This window comes from Polyodon spathula, chromosome 26 (assembly GCF_017654505.1).
Source record: "Polyodon spathula isolate WHYD16114869_AA chromosome 26, ASM1765450v1, whole genome shotgun sequence".
Classification (NCBI taxonomy): Eukaryota; Metazoa; Chordata; class Actinopteri; order Acipenseriformes; family Polyodontidae; genus Polyodon; species Polyodon spathula.
In genome coordinates, this window is record NC_054559.1 from 14,888,188 (window position 1) to 14,906,883 (window position 18,696).

Sequence of the window (18,696 nt, forward strand, 5' to 3'; positions counted from 1 at the left end):
TGCAAGCCTTTAGGTCATTAATCTCTCATCAATATTTACCGTATGTTTGAAACTCCTGTACACACTACAGCAGAAAAAAAAGTTTAAAATCAAACTTGTTTGTGAGATAGTGTATATGTAATGTATATTACCATCTATATATATAATATATATAATATAATAGATATATATATATATATCTATTATATATCATTATATATATATATATCTATATATATATATATATATATAATATATATATATATATAAGAATATATATATATATATTATATATAAACACATTTAGTCTTTTAAACCTTTTTGTCTGTAGAGTATATATACAAAACTTAAATTAAATAAATGTTCAGCCAAATAGTTTTCATCTGTGCCAAAGGCTCTTCAGCGTGGTGATGTGTTGGCTTTCTTTCTATGCTTGGGAATCGAAGGAAAGTCTTCAATACTGCGGCTTCACATTCTTGATCCCCTTTCTTGCAGTATCTGAAAGAAAACAAAAGCATGCGTTAACTGAGCAATCTGTAAAGGGTTCGTTTTCACTTGGCGTGCTTTCCTTAAAAGCCCAGCGGTGATCTGCAGTACAGGTTAATGGGTAACCACAACTTAAAAAAAAAAAAAAAAAAAACACACACAACTTCAGTACAGTAAACTTAAAAGGTTGCCATCTTTACTGTGAGTGGATAAATCCCAGTATATCAAATCAAACAGGAGGCCACTTTACTAGCCCTGATGCACAAATATGGTGCTCCAGACCCTCCCGATGCATTGGGGTGGAATTTATAAAACCCATTACCTTATCAGAGAACAAATGAACGCATAACAACTGGACCGTTATCACTTGGCCAGAATGCAAAAACAATATTAAAAAAGGGAGCTCCGAATGACAGAGCATCTTGGTGGTCTTAAATAACACGACTAGACAATGCGTCTTTCTTTACATTGGGACTCTGGGTACCATACACACTTTCAAATTTGATCAGATTTGGCAAATACAGGGAACCCAAGCAAGCACATCTCAGTGAAATGAAATCTGAAATCACGTTCAGTGTTGCAAGGGATTTCACGTTTCTGAAACTTTGCAATGTTTAAGAGTTTTCCCCTGGAAAGAATAGTGTATGTATATGTATATATATATTTTAAAGAATTATTCAGGCATTCAAAAACACATTCATAAAAAAAATCTTGCATAAACTGACCTTGTGCAATAATTTCAGAAAACTAAAACACATATGCAGCATTACACAGTACAAAAGGCAAACATGTCACAGGGGTCACAAATGGAGTTTAGAAAAAGGGGCATTCAGAACAGAAAATAGGAGGCACTTTTTTACACAGAGAATTGTGAGGGTCTGGAATCAACTCCCCAGTAATGTTGTTGAAGCTGACACCCTGGGATCCTTCAAGAAGCTGCTTGATGAGATTTTGGGATCAATAAGCTACTAACAACCAAACGAGCAAGATGGGCCGAATGGCCTCCTCTCGTTTGTAAACTTTCTTATGTTCTTATGTATTGCTTTAGAGAATGGAAATGCTTCCCACGGACACATTAAGCATTTACACTAACACTGCATGAACAGCTTCCATGAAACCTAGCCTTTGGCAAAATGTGTGGCGGGTGTGTCTGAAGAGATTGTTACAACAGACAGTCCTATAGGATGCAGCTGAACCAGGGCGATTAAATATTTAACAAGAAACTCGGTCCATCATCGCTGGGCATTTCACCAAACCAGAGAATGCGTTAACTAGGGAAATAGTTTCCGATCAATACAGGACAGTAAGCTTTTTAGCTATCTTTTACTACTTGGTTTGAATTTTCCCTGCCAGTAGCAAATCAGCAGGCAACTACTTGCAGGCTTGTACACAGCTAGGGCTCTGTAGAGAGAGCCAGCAACACAGACAAGGGTAGGTCTGTGTCAAGATAAGCACTTGAGAGGACTGTGTAGAGTTCATCCACGAACACTGCCAGGCTATTTAAAAAGGCAGATTGTACTTGCGCTGCAGTTTATAGTTCATTACCAGAATATGTATTAACCCTGCTATTGAGCAGCAGCTAGGTAGATACCAACAGCAACTCTCCTGAAAGGGCAACAGAATCATGCCTCACCCCACCTCCCATGCACATAAAACAAACCACAGCGTTCCAACTTCCTTTCCCCGCAGCAGCTGCAAGGTCAAGGGCTTCCCCTAACAGTGCACAGATAAATACAGAGCAGCACCTGAAAAAAACACACACACACGCACGACTGGGCGAACTGAGAGGTCATGCTTCTACACAGAGCACACACCTGAAATAAACACCTGGATTTTATACAGGGCACCTTTCTAATAAATAGAAGTTATTAGAGCACCAAATAAAACGAGGTATAATGCTTCCTGAAGACATGGTTTAGTTTCTACAGAGTTCACAGTTCATATAGTTAAGATCGTTTTGGTTGCGTGACAAAGGAAGGGAAGGGAAAAAGCATGGAATCAGAAAAAGTGAAAATCCAGTAAATATTTATCTTCCAGACATGCTTCCCTCTTACTGTAGGGAAGAACTTCTGTTTTCAATCTCCGTAAGAGTCACGTGTGATCTTAGATAGATAGTTAGGACACCATCAACAGCGTGCACAAAGAGTCATGCCGATTTAAAAATGAGAAACGCAGCTATACATCTACACAAACTGAATTCATCTGCAAACTGGTTACAAAAAAAAACCTGGAGGAGGAGTCTTTTTAGACATCTAGCTCTACATCAAAAACAGGATGCTCTAAATGAGGGAGCTTTACAACAAGCAGCCAGCTGGCTTGGTACTGTACATGTGCAGACTCTGGGATAGATAGAGATATAGAGGGTCTAAATTGCTTCTAGGGGCAGCTGTTGTGCTCACCATGACATTACAGTTCAAATTTAATCAGAGTCATTCATATCGTAATCCGTCTCTTCATCCTCAGTCTAAGTCAGCATGCAACAGGAAAGGAAAGAAACAAGGAAAGAAAGAAAAAACGTACATAAACGCAAGATTAAAAGTGCAGTACTGAACCCTTTTCTTGGAGATCTATTGCACATTGAAAACCAGACGCCTATGGTGTGACAAGTTTCCTGAGTGTACGGAGGACTGGTGTAATGTTGCATCACTTATGATTTTGGCCTACATTCAGCCAACACATTTTAGATGATCTTTCAGGAACTGTAAATCAATACAACAAATCATATTTAAAACAGGACAGACCAACTGAACACAAAAATATCTACCAACAGTACACTTGTGGACTAACTTACTGAAATTGATCTAAAACAGGCAACATATCCTAAAGCATGAAGACTAGTTAAGAAAGCCAGTCTCCAGCAGTGAAGGGGAGTCTCGCGCTGACAGCATATATGGAGTTCAGGGAGGGTACCACTTCAATCATTAAAACAGTGTGGGTATGTAGATTAAGAATCATTTCAGTGCTACAAAGCCTCCCGCTCATACTGTGCTCTTTACTTGTCCTTACCTTGGCTTTCTCACTGGGCTCGCTGTTTGTGCCATAGGCGGTGTTGTGCAACTCCTTGGACACCACACACAAGAACTCTGCCTGGTCTTCATTTCCATAGGTATAGGAAGAACCAATACTGACCAGCTAGGAAGAAAAACAATGCACACATTAGCAGCATAACACACACACGTCAATGTCGTTCCCATTTGAAAACATTTCCGCTGTCCGTGAACGGCTTTAAAATCTCTCTCCTAGCATTGTGTTCATGTCATTCATAAAAATAAAAATGTGTATTCTACAATAGCCAGCAGTCTTTCAGCAAACTTCAACAATAACAATTTACCATGGTTATAAAATAGACAAATAAAACCATAGCAGGTTTTAAATAAAACCTGAAACTATATACTGTGGGGGGAGAAAAAAAATAAAATTACAACACACACACCACACAATTTGCACAATAGATTTCCATTACAGTTCTGCTTCCTGTATTTCCTACTGAGAGAATAAAATGACATGGATTATTTACTAGCGTTACCACAATGGAAACTGATGAACGATTGGGGTTTTAAAAAAAACATATATCTCCATGCATTTTGGATAACCCAAGAAGCTTTCATGTACACAGGTTCATGTTAGTAATGTTGGGCTGACTGCATTAAAAAAAAAAAAACGCAGCCTCTGACACGTGTATCCAAGCTGTAAACAGAATGGAATGCTGCTTCTCTTTTTCAATCGCTCTCACCCTTGGGGATTCCAATAGTTTTTCGGTTGCTTAGGAAACGGGTCTCAGATCTCTGAGCTGCAATTAAATTGCTGCCCCCTGCTTGAGCACATTAGGCACAATGGTATATTTAAAATTTAGAATGGAAAAATTAAAACACAATAGGAAAAAGTACAGGTATCTTGCCATAATGCAAACTCTGTTTTAGACACAAGCCCTAGGGCACTAATGGACACAGCAAGGTCTGAAAACTTAAAGCCTGGCAGTAAGTTTTGAACTCCATTATTCACCCATTTCAATTAAACAATGTCTCTTTAAAATTGCCACTTTATTTTTATATAAAAGAACACACAGGGGAAAGATCAACATTACTTTTTACAGTCACTATATTACTTGCTAATATTCCTCCCCACCTCAAACCAATTTCCCAGCATAAAAAGGAGCTGGTCTATGCATGCACCAGATGGTTTTGTAAGCAACTGCGCCCAACAGCCACCTGGTTCGCTTGTTCAAGTCCTCTTGTGCCGTTGGCTCGCCAACTGAAAATATCTTGTAGTACTTTGCTCCACATGTCCTGGCATGCCCGGCTACTGTTATGAATATAATCAGCTGCTAGATCCCCCTGCAAACAGATCTTCTGCAGGGCTCTGAGGTGACAGCACCATGCCAACCTGAAATCTGGCATGAGTACAAGTTACACAGCATCTGATTAACGTTTTCTTAGTAAGCCCACGGATAGCAAGAAACAAAACAGAGATGTAAAAACACCTCAGGGGTATTAACCTAAGACTATAAAAACAAAAGTAAATCAATACAAAACAAATAGTCTCATAATACAAGATGGGAATAAAAATAAAAGAAACCAAAAGGAAAAAAAAGACAGAGTTAACCCAATAGCGGAATAGTCTTGCATTAGCAAAGACGTCTCGATATTGGTCGATTAGACAGGCTAGAATATAACTCTGGGGTGGGGCTGGACCCACTGTAGTGCAGATCCATTACACTGATTGTTAAAATAGAACAAAAAACTAAACTGAGTCCATGGCTAGCAAGAAAAGTCTTATACAACAGGGGGGGGGAACAAAACTATTCCTTACTACAGAAAACAAACATTCTCTACAACAGCGTTTTAAAACCATTACAGCAAATCAGCTTGCCTACACCACACAGACTGCAACCACGATAAAGCCGGTAACGTGCATTTCAATGTTTAGTTAATATAATTTGTATACATGAAAAGAAACAATCTGTGCACCCCCAATAACGTATTAGAAAAAGAAACCCCCACAGCAATTAAAACTTACTGGTTGTGCGTATTGTTACAAAAAACAGGCACACCCATGAAATCCCCATGTGCTGCACTACCTAGATGCTGCTGACTAAGGGCTATGCATCTCAGGGAACGGAATTTACACCACAGAACTACCATGCAATGCTAGACAGAACCCCCACTACCAAAGACAAACCACCCACCTTGCATTACACAGTACTAGAAGATCGTCTCTGCATTCAATTCTATTCAAGTTTCTTTTTTTTTAATTTTTTACAAACAAAATCATGAAAGGGGGGGTGGATGAACTGCGCATCACAAATTCTCACTATTACAGAGGCGGGCATTTAGGGACACCCATTGTGATATTAGCATGGAGGGAATCAGCAGGGTATTTTCAAGGAAGGAGGGCAGGCGACAGAGGGATGTGCAGACAGGTTATGTAATCCATGCAGGTCCACCCAATGTTTTGTCTCTTGGTTTTATTAGAAAAAGAAGAAGAACTGAGCCAAACATCCCAACACTGATAGCATAGTCATGGACTTGGATTACTGCAAATGTGAGGACTCCAAATTAGAATTTTTATACTCTGGAGGGGGGGTGTCAGATCAGACATATATTTGGTTAGTGCATCCATCAGTGTTGACTTAATATCACAGTAAACAGACTTCCCTCTTAAAACACCTTTCAATTGAAAAACAGATAAAATGCATAACAATAATCTACACACATGAAAAGGCAGTGGAGCTCAACAGCCGACAGAACACTGATTGAATGCAGAGAGGGAGGCAGGTAAGCCAGTAAACCATGCAAGGCAAACCCGAGAGGAGACTCGGGAGGGAATTGAGAGACACACCTCGCCGCTGCTGTTCTGGACACTGGGCTCCTCTCCCTTCACTTCCCTCGACACAATCAGCAGAAACTCTGACTGGTGGTCCCGCCCAAAGCCAATCGGGGAACCTACACTGACAAGCTGCAACGACCAATCAGAGCACAGGGTGTGGTCATTCTGCATCGAATTAACAGGCTTCAGATAACATAATAAGGTTTCTGTATTTAAAAAAAATTAAATGCCTGTAAATTGTATAGTTGCTTAAGATTTTTTTTTTTGTACACATTCTTAAGAAAATACAGTATATATAAACAAAGTGCTAATGCCAAATAGAGTAGATTTACGATGGCCACATTGTAGGGCTGCATTGTGCAAGGGATGGTGTGGTCTAGAACACAGCAGTGACAAAGGGGGGGGGTCTGATTTTTAGGGAAGGGTAAGGTCAGCTTCCAACATATAATCTATATCAAATATCAAAAGACTTGGCTACAGAGGAACCCCATCACCCAAACTAATAAAACATTACTTGCCAAATAAATGCTTTTTAAATTCCTAAAAGCTCAACGCTCCAGATTTCCATTCCAATAGAGATAGAAATCACAGACCAGCCCTGCCCTAATATAGCAACAGGGTAAATTAACATCCAGTCGGATTCAGCATCGATGCAGAACAAAGAGCCCCCTACCGCCTCAGAAAACAAAAAACGTGGCAAACTACTTTTATACAAGGCTCAAATTTACCAACACACGTTGAAACAAGACAGGTGTATTTTCTCAGGTGCTTGTCTGCAGAAACAGACACTGGACACACACACACTACTATTGGCATCAGCATACTTCCAATAACTTCTTTTAAGCGGCTTGAACATCATACAAAGGACACAGATCATTTCTGGTCTTACACTGCAGGTAAATTTCCCATGGTACACATGTGCAGATTTAAGAGAGATTTGTCAAAAGAAATAAAACAAAAAAAAACCCAACATTTTTGTGCCTGAAAGAGATAGCAATAGATGTCCCAACCAAGTGCCTTTCGTCAATTCCTGAACTGACAGATCAAGAGAGAAAACTCCAGGGCGCAAGGAGCGTACAAGGAGACAACAACATTCCAGTGTATGCAGGTCTGTATAATACATGGTCAGTGAGGCAGGACTCCTGTTCCCAAGTACTCAAAATGCATACTATAATCATACCTTTTTTTGTTCGTTTTGGTCTTCCCTTTAAAAGGTCTTTGATTTTAAGCCAAATCAGCCATTTGGGTTTAGAATACGAATGAAAGTAAATGATAGAGACTCAACTTCTCACTCAATACCAAAATACTATAATCACAAAATCAAAAGTTTAAAACATATCTTAGATTTATAGGTATATTTTGCCAACAAAGGAGCCTGGTAGAGGTTTCAAAGCTTTGCATTTGAAGACTTTACACACAGGTGGAGCGGTGTACTCTCTCATTAAAAACACGACCAAGTTGTCTAAATATCCCGCAAATAAAGAAACACGGGAAAAGTGTAATTTGAAAAAACAGGCTTTGCTAGTGACATCAGGCAGCACTGCCAAAAAGCATGCGATTGCAATATACTAATCATGAGAGTCTCAACCTCCAACTGTCTAATCTCCACTAGTTTCCAGCAGAAGTAGCAGTAGTCACACAGTAAATGTGAAACTCGCTTGCAGATGAAGTTATACACTAGTGTAGGGGTTAGTGCAGAACCTCTCTCTCTTCTAATTTTAAAGTTACTTCAAGAAGCAAACTGTATACATCTGCAGGACTTCTGTAGCGGAGACATCAGCCTTGCAGCACTGAGACTGCCAATGAAGACTCTGCTGCCAGCATCGCTGTACCTGCTCAAACTTCCAGCCGTCAGACATGGTGGAGACCATCTGCGTTAGTTCTTCTTCCTGGCACTGCAGAACTCTGTAAACATGCTTCACGGGCACCTAAAAAAGAAAAACAGAAATCGTTCAGCCTATTCCAGTGGTGCATGCATCCTACAACAGATTCAGAACCATCTCCTGTGCAGGGCTACATTCGGAAGGTCTAAAACCGAAGAGGTCCACTGTATACGGACAAGAGCTGCACAAAACCATTATTCAGATAGGCTCTCCACAGACGAGGTTGAGTGGTGTGGATTCACCATTCCAAGTGAAGAAAAAGCTGCATGGACTTGAGGTTTGCTGCTTTTCTTAGTCTCTGCGGAGAACAGCGATCCACATAAACCCAAGCAGCCGTTTCTTCACTTGGAATGACAAATTAGCTGATGTCAACACCAATGACCCTGGTCTTATATAATATTATATATATATGAGTCTACAACAATACCTGCAAAACTTTTTTTTTCCCATCCTGTGAAATCAAAGCTCTTTTAAATGGTTTGTCCCATCGTCACATTAATTTCCTGCGATTCTTTGTGTAAAACAGATCTGTACCTCATCTGTTAAAAGTATAGACTCAATGTATTTAAATATCAAAAGGGAGATTTAGTGTTAAGACAGGAGCAGAGGGTAATGGACTGAGCTATTTAAAGCACAAGCTCTTTTCTGTTTAATATAGAACACTCACGAATAGAAGCTGTGACAGCATTTCAGAATTACCTCTACTCTGTTAAACTCCAGTCCTACAGCTTCCAATTATAAAACACGATAGTTGTCAATCATTTACATCTACTTAAAGCAATAAGCAACATACAGCAATTTTTATTACAGAGGAGAGAAAATAAAAAAAAAAAGTTACCAAAATAGAAATATATAAACCAAGGCTTTTCACAGTCTCGCCCACTGAGTCTTTTTATACAAAACTTCCTTGAGGTTCCACTGTTTTTTGCAATCAGTGCGGGACGATAGTAGAGTTACCATCCTATCGTAACAGAAAGTGATCCTGCTAAAGCCTGTTCCTGGCAGCTCAAGCACAGGTGTGTGACAATGTGGGATACAGTAGGAGCTGCATACAGATCCTCATTCCAACCTACCTGTGAAGGTTTGCAGTCTCTTTCTCTGATCTTGTCTTTGATTAGTTTTATTAGTGACGTGATATTGTAGAATTCTGCCTCCTCCAACATTCCTGGGAACAAAAAACAACCTGATATAAATAATAGATACGTCATGGAGAGAAACTGCATAAAATAAATCAGAATTTGTTCTGTTTTAATCTATGATGCTTTGTTAAAAAAAAAAAACGTATTACTGTCTGATGAAAACGTATTGCGCTAGATTGTAGTAATGGTCATCCCAATGCTTTTTACAGATTTGGAAAAAGATTTACATAGCGGTATACAGCGATACAGGATTATAAAACGCTAGTTTACATAAAATCGGCACATTTGCATGCCGTGCGCTTGGATATAAAACACACACCTTCTTCAGCCAAGTCCTTGTTGAAGACCAGCTTCCCATGTCTCAAGTAATTTAGCACTGGACCAAAATACGTGGGGTCTCTGTCTATAAGATAGGCACCTGTTTCATCCTGGAGAACAGAAAAAAGAAAGGCAATTAAAAGCTGTGTCTATGCAGGTTTACAGGCAACGCTTAAGATTAAGAAATCAAAGCATCTATAGTAGTTATAAACTAGATATTTAATAAGCCAGGCTACAGCAGGGTTAAGAACATGCAACTATAAGAAACTGTGTACAGAAATTATGAAAAGGATACTGTACGTGTGTAAGGCACTGCATAATTAATATATAGTAAAACGTTCATAGGTTTTAAAAATGGATCCTTAAACTATTTATTTGGTGGAACAGTGAAAAGGGGGCTGGAATCACATGAAAAACCTGCTGTGGGTCAGGACTGCTACAGACTGAAAGCATGGAAACTACAGCAGTGCGTTAACCCGTACAATGCAGCACAGTGCAGAGGGAAACATTACTGTTCATCCCATTTTCTTAACAGAATGATTGCATCTTCTTGTAGCCATGGAGTCAAAACATAGCCACAACAGCAAAAAAAACAAGGCTTGGATTTAAAAAGAACCATCTCATAGTCAACATGTAGGCACATGTGCAAACAGGTCTCGTCACCAACTGACCTTGTTCAACATCCCACTTAAAGAAGTGCATTACCAGGGTAATCAGAGCTGTCCTGCTCCATGCAGTGTAACAAAGAGTTCAACTCGATTCACGATCACAATTCAGGGCGAGACAAAGGCAATACAGATTTCTGCTTTCCGCCACTTCTTGCTATTCAGTACTCTCAAACTAAACCAGCTCCTGTTAATGGAAGATTCATAAAACAGGACTAGAATCTTAAATGAAAGCTACCTGGCAAGTTTAGAGTTAAAGGATGAAAGGCAAAGAGGGGCTTTATGGGAAAGCCATGTTGGCATCTCAGTACGTTTGTTATTTGAATATATTTCCATATTCAAAATGCTTAAAATATTTCCACTTTTTCTTTTTTTAATACTTAATATAAAAGCAATGCATTGCTTTAAAAGGAATATATGGAGTGACTTCACACAGTTATTTTTATTCAAATATTGTAACTTTTGTCCCATCAGAAATGCAGGACTGGGAAGGCACATCGCATGGTGGTTATAGTGAAGTAATCCTGAACTGGGCAGGAGAATGTCAGCGTGACACTGACTTTGCATCCCAGTGCAGTGAAACGAGTTGTGCAGTACAATGGATAACTTATTTCAAACTCACTTCCATTACTGGCAAAGACTTGGTTCACCATGCAAGTATAAAAATGTCTGGAAAAGTTTAGCTGTTCACAAAAATCTTTTTGGAGATAGCCTCTGGGTGAAAAAAAAAAAAAAAAAAAAAAAAAAAACCCTCTTGGGAACCATATCTTAAGTCTACCTTGGGTAGTCCCAAGATTAGTGCTCATCTGGTTTTTGAAACCAGCCTTTTAAATCACAGACCACTATAGGACATTCCACTTTCTGCAACTGGGATTACTGAACAGTCTTTTAAAGCTTTAGCACAGATTAGGACTTCTGTTAAAATCTGCTATATAAGCGCTTCAGATGTACTACATATCCACATACTCCAGGAAAGACGAAATCATTCGGGGGGGGGGGGGGGGGGGGGGGGGGTCACTGGCATAACAGCTAAACAAGAGCAGGAAATTGCAAAGCCACCCTGATCTTTAAAACACCAGGGGTGCAGACTGGAAAAGGTGACGGAATGCTGCATATGCAGGTTTATCAGCATATATCCCCAGATCAAGCATAAGCTTCTTTTCCACTGCCGTGAAGATGCGAGTTCATGACACAGAGTTTACTGAACCCTAGCCTGCAGACCACTTCGTGGACTGCACAATATGGGCAGTGATCTTTCATTTCAGCTGGTTTCATATATAAATTCTCTCCTTTATATACAGGACAGAAAAAAAAAAAAAAAAAAAAAAAAAAAAAAAAACCTAACCCACATATGCTTCTATTTTACATGAACGCTAAACTGCCCGAGTGACAGTCATAACCAGTTCTTGCAGTCACTAAATTGAGCAAGCCTTCCATTTAGCAAGCAAGGACCTGGTTGTAACAGAGTAACACAAGCACCACTGTTCTGGACCAGGCATTGGCACTGGGACTGCCAGGCACACTGGAAGTAGTTAACAGCTTCAGGACCTGGATGCAGGTTTAATTGCTTCAATTCAACTATTAGCATGGTTAGAACAAAAAGCATTGCAACCACTTCGATACAACTGACCGAAAGCAGCAACGTCACTGCAGGGGATCAGAATGTAATTCGAGTCTCAGGGTCTGTGCATCTTATAAAGATATAACAGTGCCATACATAATGTAGTCCTCTAAAAGCTTTAAAAAAAAAAAAAAAAACAATCATTGACTGAAGAGAAAAGGAATGGTGTGGAATTTAAAACCTCTATTCAGTCAGAAATCACTATCCTTCGAGGATAACCCCAAATCGTTTTTTTTTAAAAATGTCTTTATATAGATTGAGTGGCCTATTGGATTTCTACCACGAAGCCAAAATTCTTAAAGAAATTCCAGATGGAGCGAGTGATGCAACATTAATACTTCATGATCAGTGCTCTTACTTGATTTGATAATGCCCTTTACATGTAGGAGTAAGTCTTCAGTACCCATCAAAAAAACTAAAAATAATAAAAACACACACACACACTATACTCTGCCCTTCCATTTGTTGATGCATATTACAAATATTTGAATTAAAGGGATCCTACAAATCATAAACGAATAGCTTTCCTATTACAGTAGGCGATACTGTAGTCTTTGTTGCAGCATTGCAAAGGTGGGGTTGGGGGAGGGTAGACAGTTACCCCTGAAGTAATGCAATAAGAGGCAGCGCATGTCAAGAGTTGAAGAGGACAGTAAACAGTAGGGTGGACTGTGTGAAAATTCAGTACTGTGCTTGTGGCGTCTCTCCGAGCCCCAGTGAAAGCAGCGATCACACACACGCTGCAGGCTACCGTCTGAGAGCAGAACGGAGCCAATGTGATGAATGCAGAGCAGTGCAAGCAGGATCTGTGGCTGAAGAGAGGCTATTGATTCCCTGTGCTGGGAAATACAATCTGGCCTTTATAAGTGGGAGGCAAGACACACTGGGGGCATGGTTAATGCACACTACAGACAGCAGTCTTCAGGCCCCTGAATTGGATATTACCCACATGATACACCCCACCCCCACTGACAAACTTATCACTAACTACTGTATAGGGCTGCAAACTGATTAAGGCCACTTTTATCCTTCTGTATCCATTCACCTTCAAGGCCTTGCAGTCTAAAAAGGAGGGAAAAAAGCATGAGAAGAACAGGGACAAAGTTTAGCAGTTTTTGGAAGGGATTCAAAAGGGGGGAAGGGGGGGCAGGATGAGGTATGTCTAATCCATGGGGCTGCAAGCTTTGAAAGTTAAAAGCTACGAAGTTGGGAACAAAGGAGGGAACTGGAAAACACATGCGATTCCCAGCAGCTGAAATATCAAGCTACAGAAATATAGATTTAATTAAAGTGGTGCAAATAGATTCTATAATAGGTTGCACTGGGATTTTATTCCCTTATGCGAAAGGACAGCACACCAAGTAACGACTGGGGAATAAATGTATTATTCAGTTGCAAACCTTTAGGACTGCACCTTTTTGCTCTCATGCAGGTTCTATTGTGCACGATGACATTTTGATTATTTGCAAGCGATTAAACGAAGACAGGCAATGGAACCAGCATGTTAACGCTCCTTTTACAGTCACTGCGTTTATCCTTAATAAATCAGGTGCATGTCACAGATTTTTAGGAACGCAGTTCAGAATTAGGAACCACACTGAGAAAGCATCTGTCCTGTACTAGCGTCTACACACCCTGTAGATTAGCTGAAAGCAATCTACAACCAGGACTGCCGTAGAAATGACAGAACAACGAAGTGCAGGTAGGAAGAGGACTTTAAACCTCAGGATTGCACAATCTGTCTTTAAAAAGGCAAAAATATGTTACTTCCGTTTACAGCATTTCTACTTTTGAAAAAGCAGACCCCCTCCCACGTTGAAGGACACATCTGCTGTTAAACGTTCGCTAGAAATCGCCATTTGTGTGTGTCGAAAATACGAAGAAACTTAACATGAAGCAGGATGCAGCCAAGGTAAAGGGTTATTTTACAATGTGTTTATAATGGAAGCACTGTTGCTACTTCCAGAATAGACTATTTCTACTGAAGAAGCAGCTGCAGTAACATGGTTTACTTGCTTCAGTGCCAGAGGTAGGACAGCCTGCAGATCAAACTAGAACACCATGTAAGCACTGTGCTACAGACCAGCTCAAGTTCTGGAAGGTATAAGTTGCTAGAAAGGGTTACAAATGCAGTCCAAAGCTCCAAAGGCATTCTACTTGGCCTAATTAATCCCAACAGCTAAATATATAAAATTATCACGATCAATGTGTACAGTGCGCTGCATAAGGGCAAGCTTTGCTTAGTTTTCTCTTCGTCAACAGATTTGAGTTTTTAAAGCAGGCTTTTGTAACTGCTGTGACCTCACAATCATCGAACAGATGTGGTGCTGGAATTTTCTCTTATCAATGGCAGGAAACCCAAAACAAACTGGCAGCCCAAGAACAATGGCGGATGATGCTGGACTTTAAACATAAGCCAGCATAAATATGCTCCTACATGCATGAACTTGGAGAACAAAGCATGAGGTTTACAGGGGGGAGGTTCAGTTACTGGGACTGTGCTTCTAAAAAAAATAAATAAATAAAATAAAATCTATTTATATGAAGCCAAAACAGCCATTGCAATGCAGTCAGCATTTATTCTGATGTACCCCAAAAAATGCATAATGCTGTAAATTAGGTCTTTATCAGAAGGGGGGGGGGGGGGGGGGGGGGGGGGGCAAAAATAAACATAAAACGAAAGGGAAGGGAAACCAAACCTGTGGCTGCCTTAACTTACCATCTAACTAAAAAAAACCTTGAGGATTGAATCGCAACTGGAAGCTTGTCTAAAGGTTTAACTTACTATGCCCACCCATTTGCGTTCTGTTATGAAAACTGTAACAGTCAAAAAAACAAACTGTTTAAAGTCAGAGTTGAAGTATACAGTAACACTCACTACCAGTGGCTTCTTGTTAAAGATGAACACATCCATCGCCAACAATTGAACATAGAACCTCTGCTACAGTATAAAAGCAAACAAGTAAACAGGCTATGATGTGAAGAAACCAAGCCAAACTTCAAAACAAACTTTTAAAAGAATGAGCCGTTCATGTAAGTTTAAAATAAATAAATACTGGCTAATGAAATGAAATGTGTTTGCACTCAAACACCCTTTACTAAACACAGATTACATCCCATTTCCATCCAAGCTTTTTGCATTGCCAACAATAGATCTGCACAGCTCACAGTACTAGTCTACAGCATATAGTACTTATAGCTGTTTGCAAATTCTATTATATTTTGGCTTTTAGTTTTTCTTTAAGATTTTTAATTGAAGTAATGTCATGCATGAGTCGTCACAGAAAAATCTCCATTACATTGCAGGAAACACACAGCGAGAATGCAAAATCGCCATTATTGTACATGCAGAGTTCAGTCAGAGCTTTTGAAAAGAAGCCTTGTGGTGGCCACTTTGCCAGTGTTCTGTGCCGACTCATTCCTGCTCCCGGAGTTCACAGCCTGTCCTGCACTTCCCATTCCCATTACCAACAAACGAGACGATGGGGAGAGAGAGCAGGAATCGGATGAATCAATTTAACAAGGGAAACAAAACTAAAGTAGCAGTCACGGCTCAGCTTGACCGAACACTACCATAATCTCTGTATAGAGACTGATTGATTTATTTTTGTGATGTTTGCAACTGCTGAACTTGTTAGATTAAACAGCGAAGATTAATTTATTTATTTTTAAATCGGGTAGATATCTTGATAGCGGTCGTCAGAATGGAAGGATATATAATTTCACGGAACAGACAGGCAGCGTATCTGCCCAGTAGCCTGGTGCATGGAAACAGCCAGTCAAGTGTATTGGATTCAAATTACCTCTGCAATTACAACACGCACTATAGCAAGCTCAGCCCCAACCACACCCCAAGGCTAAATCAGGCTGAGGAAGAACATGAGCTGGCTTGTAACTACCTCCTATGTTCAAAACACAGATGCAAACCGCATTGCAAGTGCCTTCACTATACAATACACTTACAATGAAATAATGCAATATTAACCTCTGAATCATTTAGCGTTACAAGCTCACACCTTAAACCAGTGTGTTCTGAAACAAACAAAACCACATGCAGTCATTCTGTACAGAAGTGACATCAGTTCCTTTTCTATTGGGATGGGTAAAGAACTAGGCCTTTTAAAAATGCTGTATAATGTGGCAATTGTGTCTACTGCATTGTAAAGTGGCTGCAAACGACTTAAAGATGTGAAATGAAAAAAATCAAAAGTCTGGTGTATTTCTCATGGCAATGTTATTGGGTACAACGCATGGCAAACAAGTTTATAAAACGAAACACTTATAAATAAATACACTGTGAGCGTGACGCTTTAATCCTGTGTGCCGTGGCTTGTTGAGAGAAGGTGGTGCTCATTAATAATTTCTCTGGTGCGTTGAAGCTTTGCAGACAGTACAGGTTTTTATGACACCCGACCGCAATAGTGCATGTGACATTATAATGCGTCTTTGTCTGTCAAAAGACACAGAAGGAGAAGATTCCTTAAGTAACTGCCAAGCACGGCTTTCTTGCTAAGCTTTCCCCCCACTCAATACAGTACTACTATCTCCTAAGCCAGTATTGCTAAAGCACACAGATGAACGAGCACGTATGCAATACGAATATCCACTATGCACGTTTAAATCAGTAACAGTCACATATACTGGGATGTTGAAACCACGGATTCATTACATGTGCTCTTATTAATATGCATCAGTTTACTCTTTAAAAACGTATATGTGTGTTGCCTTTTATTGCAGTGTATCGCTTACAGCACGCATCCACACGGGCTTTGAGTTTGCGTTTTTTGTTGTAGAGTGTAGAAATGTACAAGCAACACAAGCGGTCTTTCGTCATACCTCACTAACAAACTGTGGACCAACAACTTGGTTTAATTGCTACGCGCAAGAAATAATATATTATTAAGTTCAAAACAAGCTCTTTGTAGTTGCTATAGCAGCAGAACAAGGTAAATTACGTATTTTATTCCATTCCAAAGGCAGTTCTATGCTCACGTGTTCCGTTCCAGTCATTTCCAATTATTTTAGATACAGGATACTAAATCACACAACATAAAGCAACATGCTCTCAACACAACTTAAGTGACGATGCACAATCCAAAACCAAGCCCATACCGTACCCATCGCTTGGCTGAATAATATTTCATAATTTCTAAACAAACAGAGCAGGGTAGTAATTAACACGAGAGTAATCCTCGACTCGGACAGCTGCGCTTGTGTAATTATGAGACATTGTATTTGTATAGGAATTAAAATTACAGACGCACGCCAGTCGCCATTGCATTTGTCACGAACGTGGTAAGTTACACAAGTTGCTCTTTTGTTTTACTGAATTACTTGTTAGTATACATTTTCTTCTGGCGTTAAATAATGTTCTGACTTCGCCAATTGTGGTTACAAGATTAAATAAAACGCCTATGCTACACATACTACAGTTATTATTGTGCCCCACTATGAACCAACCCATAGCACGATGCAATAAACAGCGTATGAAGTGCCCAGCGAAACCGGACCACAGTCCCGTACTAGCCCACAGTACCTTATCGGAGTCGAGGTCGGGGTCGGCCTGACATAGTCGATAGAGGAATGACTTCGGGTCTCGGCACAGTGTCTGCCGGGTCGTCAAGAAATACGTGCCCCCCACGTTTAACCGGACCCACTTGGAGGCTCCGGCGCCGGGGGTCTGTGCCAGTTCTCCGGGAGAGAGCACGGCACACCTCCGGCAGCCGGAGCTGCTAGAGTCATAGCTATTTTCTGCCATCCCTCTTTCTTTCCACTCTCAGCTACAGGAACTCTTGTGAGCTAGCAGGCAGGAAGTCCCGTCTTTAATACACAGCTCCCTCCTACAAGCGAAAGCCTCGACGCCACTCCTCCTCTCCCAGCTGCAGCGGCAGTGTGCGAGCACCGTCTGTCTTCTGAGGGGAAATGAATCGGCTCGTACTGGTGTTTACGGGATTGCTATCGACCTCAGTGAGGTGGCATTACGCTGACTGCTTTTTTTTTGTTCTAAAACTGCAAGCAGTACACATTAATTGCATTGGTGTAACGTAATAGTTGTGCGAATGCATGCAGGCCTTACCCGAAGGCGCACACACACACAACAATACTGCCTTTATTAAACGGCCTTTCTGTGCCAGGGTAACCGTAAGTACAGTTGAGAAAGCAGGCCGCACATTAACGAGGTTGATCGTTGTACTCGTAACATTTTGCCATTTCCAACCAGAAATCTTCAAATGGCTACAAATGCACAGCTGAAGGAGATATCAGTAATTTTAACAATAGCTAGGTTAATAGGGGTTTTTTTTTTTTTTTTTTTTTTAATTAGTTTTCGGTAACATATTTAGCAAACTTTGCCCAAGAGTAAACATATTGGGTCAGACTTCTGAAGCATTTTGCACCCACGTTTTATTTAATTAAAATATAAATAATATTAATTTAAGGGTACAGAAGTTTGCCAACATTGTGTGTAACAATATATAAATAAACTTAACATGTATATTAACATCTTTAAATACTAGTATGCTTGTTTATATTGACATACACACACAAACCTTTGCCTGTGACAAAGATGCAGTTAAGCCACAGGTATGCACCTTCATTTATCAAATAAACGCTTAGCAAGCTCATTGCACAAAACCTGCATTTTAAACCAGGTGCAAATATGCAAAGTCATCTTAGCAAACCATCTCAATAGAGGTCACAAATCAACAGCGTGCAAAATCATCCTTTTTTCTTTAAAGCGTTGTGCTTGTTATACTTTATTTCTGCTGATTTCTATATAC

At 40.0% G+C, this 18,696-nt stretch overlaps 1 protein-coding gene across 2 annotated transcripts; it reads right to left on the reverse strand.

Annotated features, from left to right (window-relative positions):
* Positions 1-280: 280 nt before the first annotated feature.
* LOC121300946 (BTB/POZ domain-containing protein KCTD5-like) lies at positions 281-17,805 on the reverse strand. 2 transcript variants are annotated; one of them, XM_041229963.1, is made up of 7 exons: positions 17,454-17,805; positions 9,633-9,741; positions 9,248-9,339; positions 8,124-8,219; positions 6,304-6,420; positions 3,472-3,597; positions 281-477 (listed from the first exon to the last, which is right to left on the reverse strand). In XM_041229963.1, the coding sequence occupies exons 1-7, from the start codon at positions 17,673-17,675 to the stop codon at positions 448-450; spliced, it is 792 nt and encodes a 263-aa protein (XP_041085897.1). In that variant the 5' UTR covers positions 17,676-17,805; the 3' UTR covers positions 281-447. The 2 variants fall into 2 exon arrangements, with proteins under 2 accessions (XP_041085897.1, XP_041085898.1); XM_041229964.1 differs by lacking the exon at positions 6,304-6,420 and having other exon boundaries at positions 17,454-17,800.
* Between the last annotated feature and the right edge of the window lie 891 nt (positions 17,806-18,696).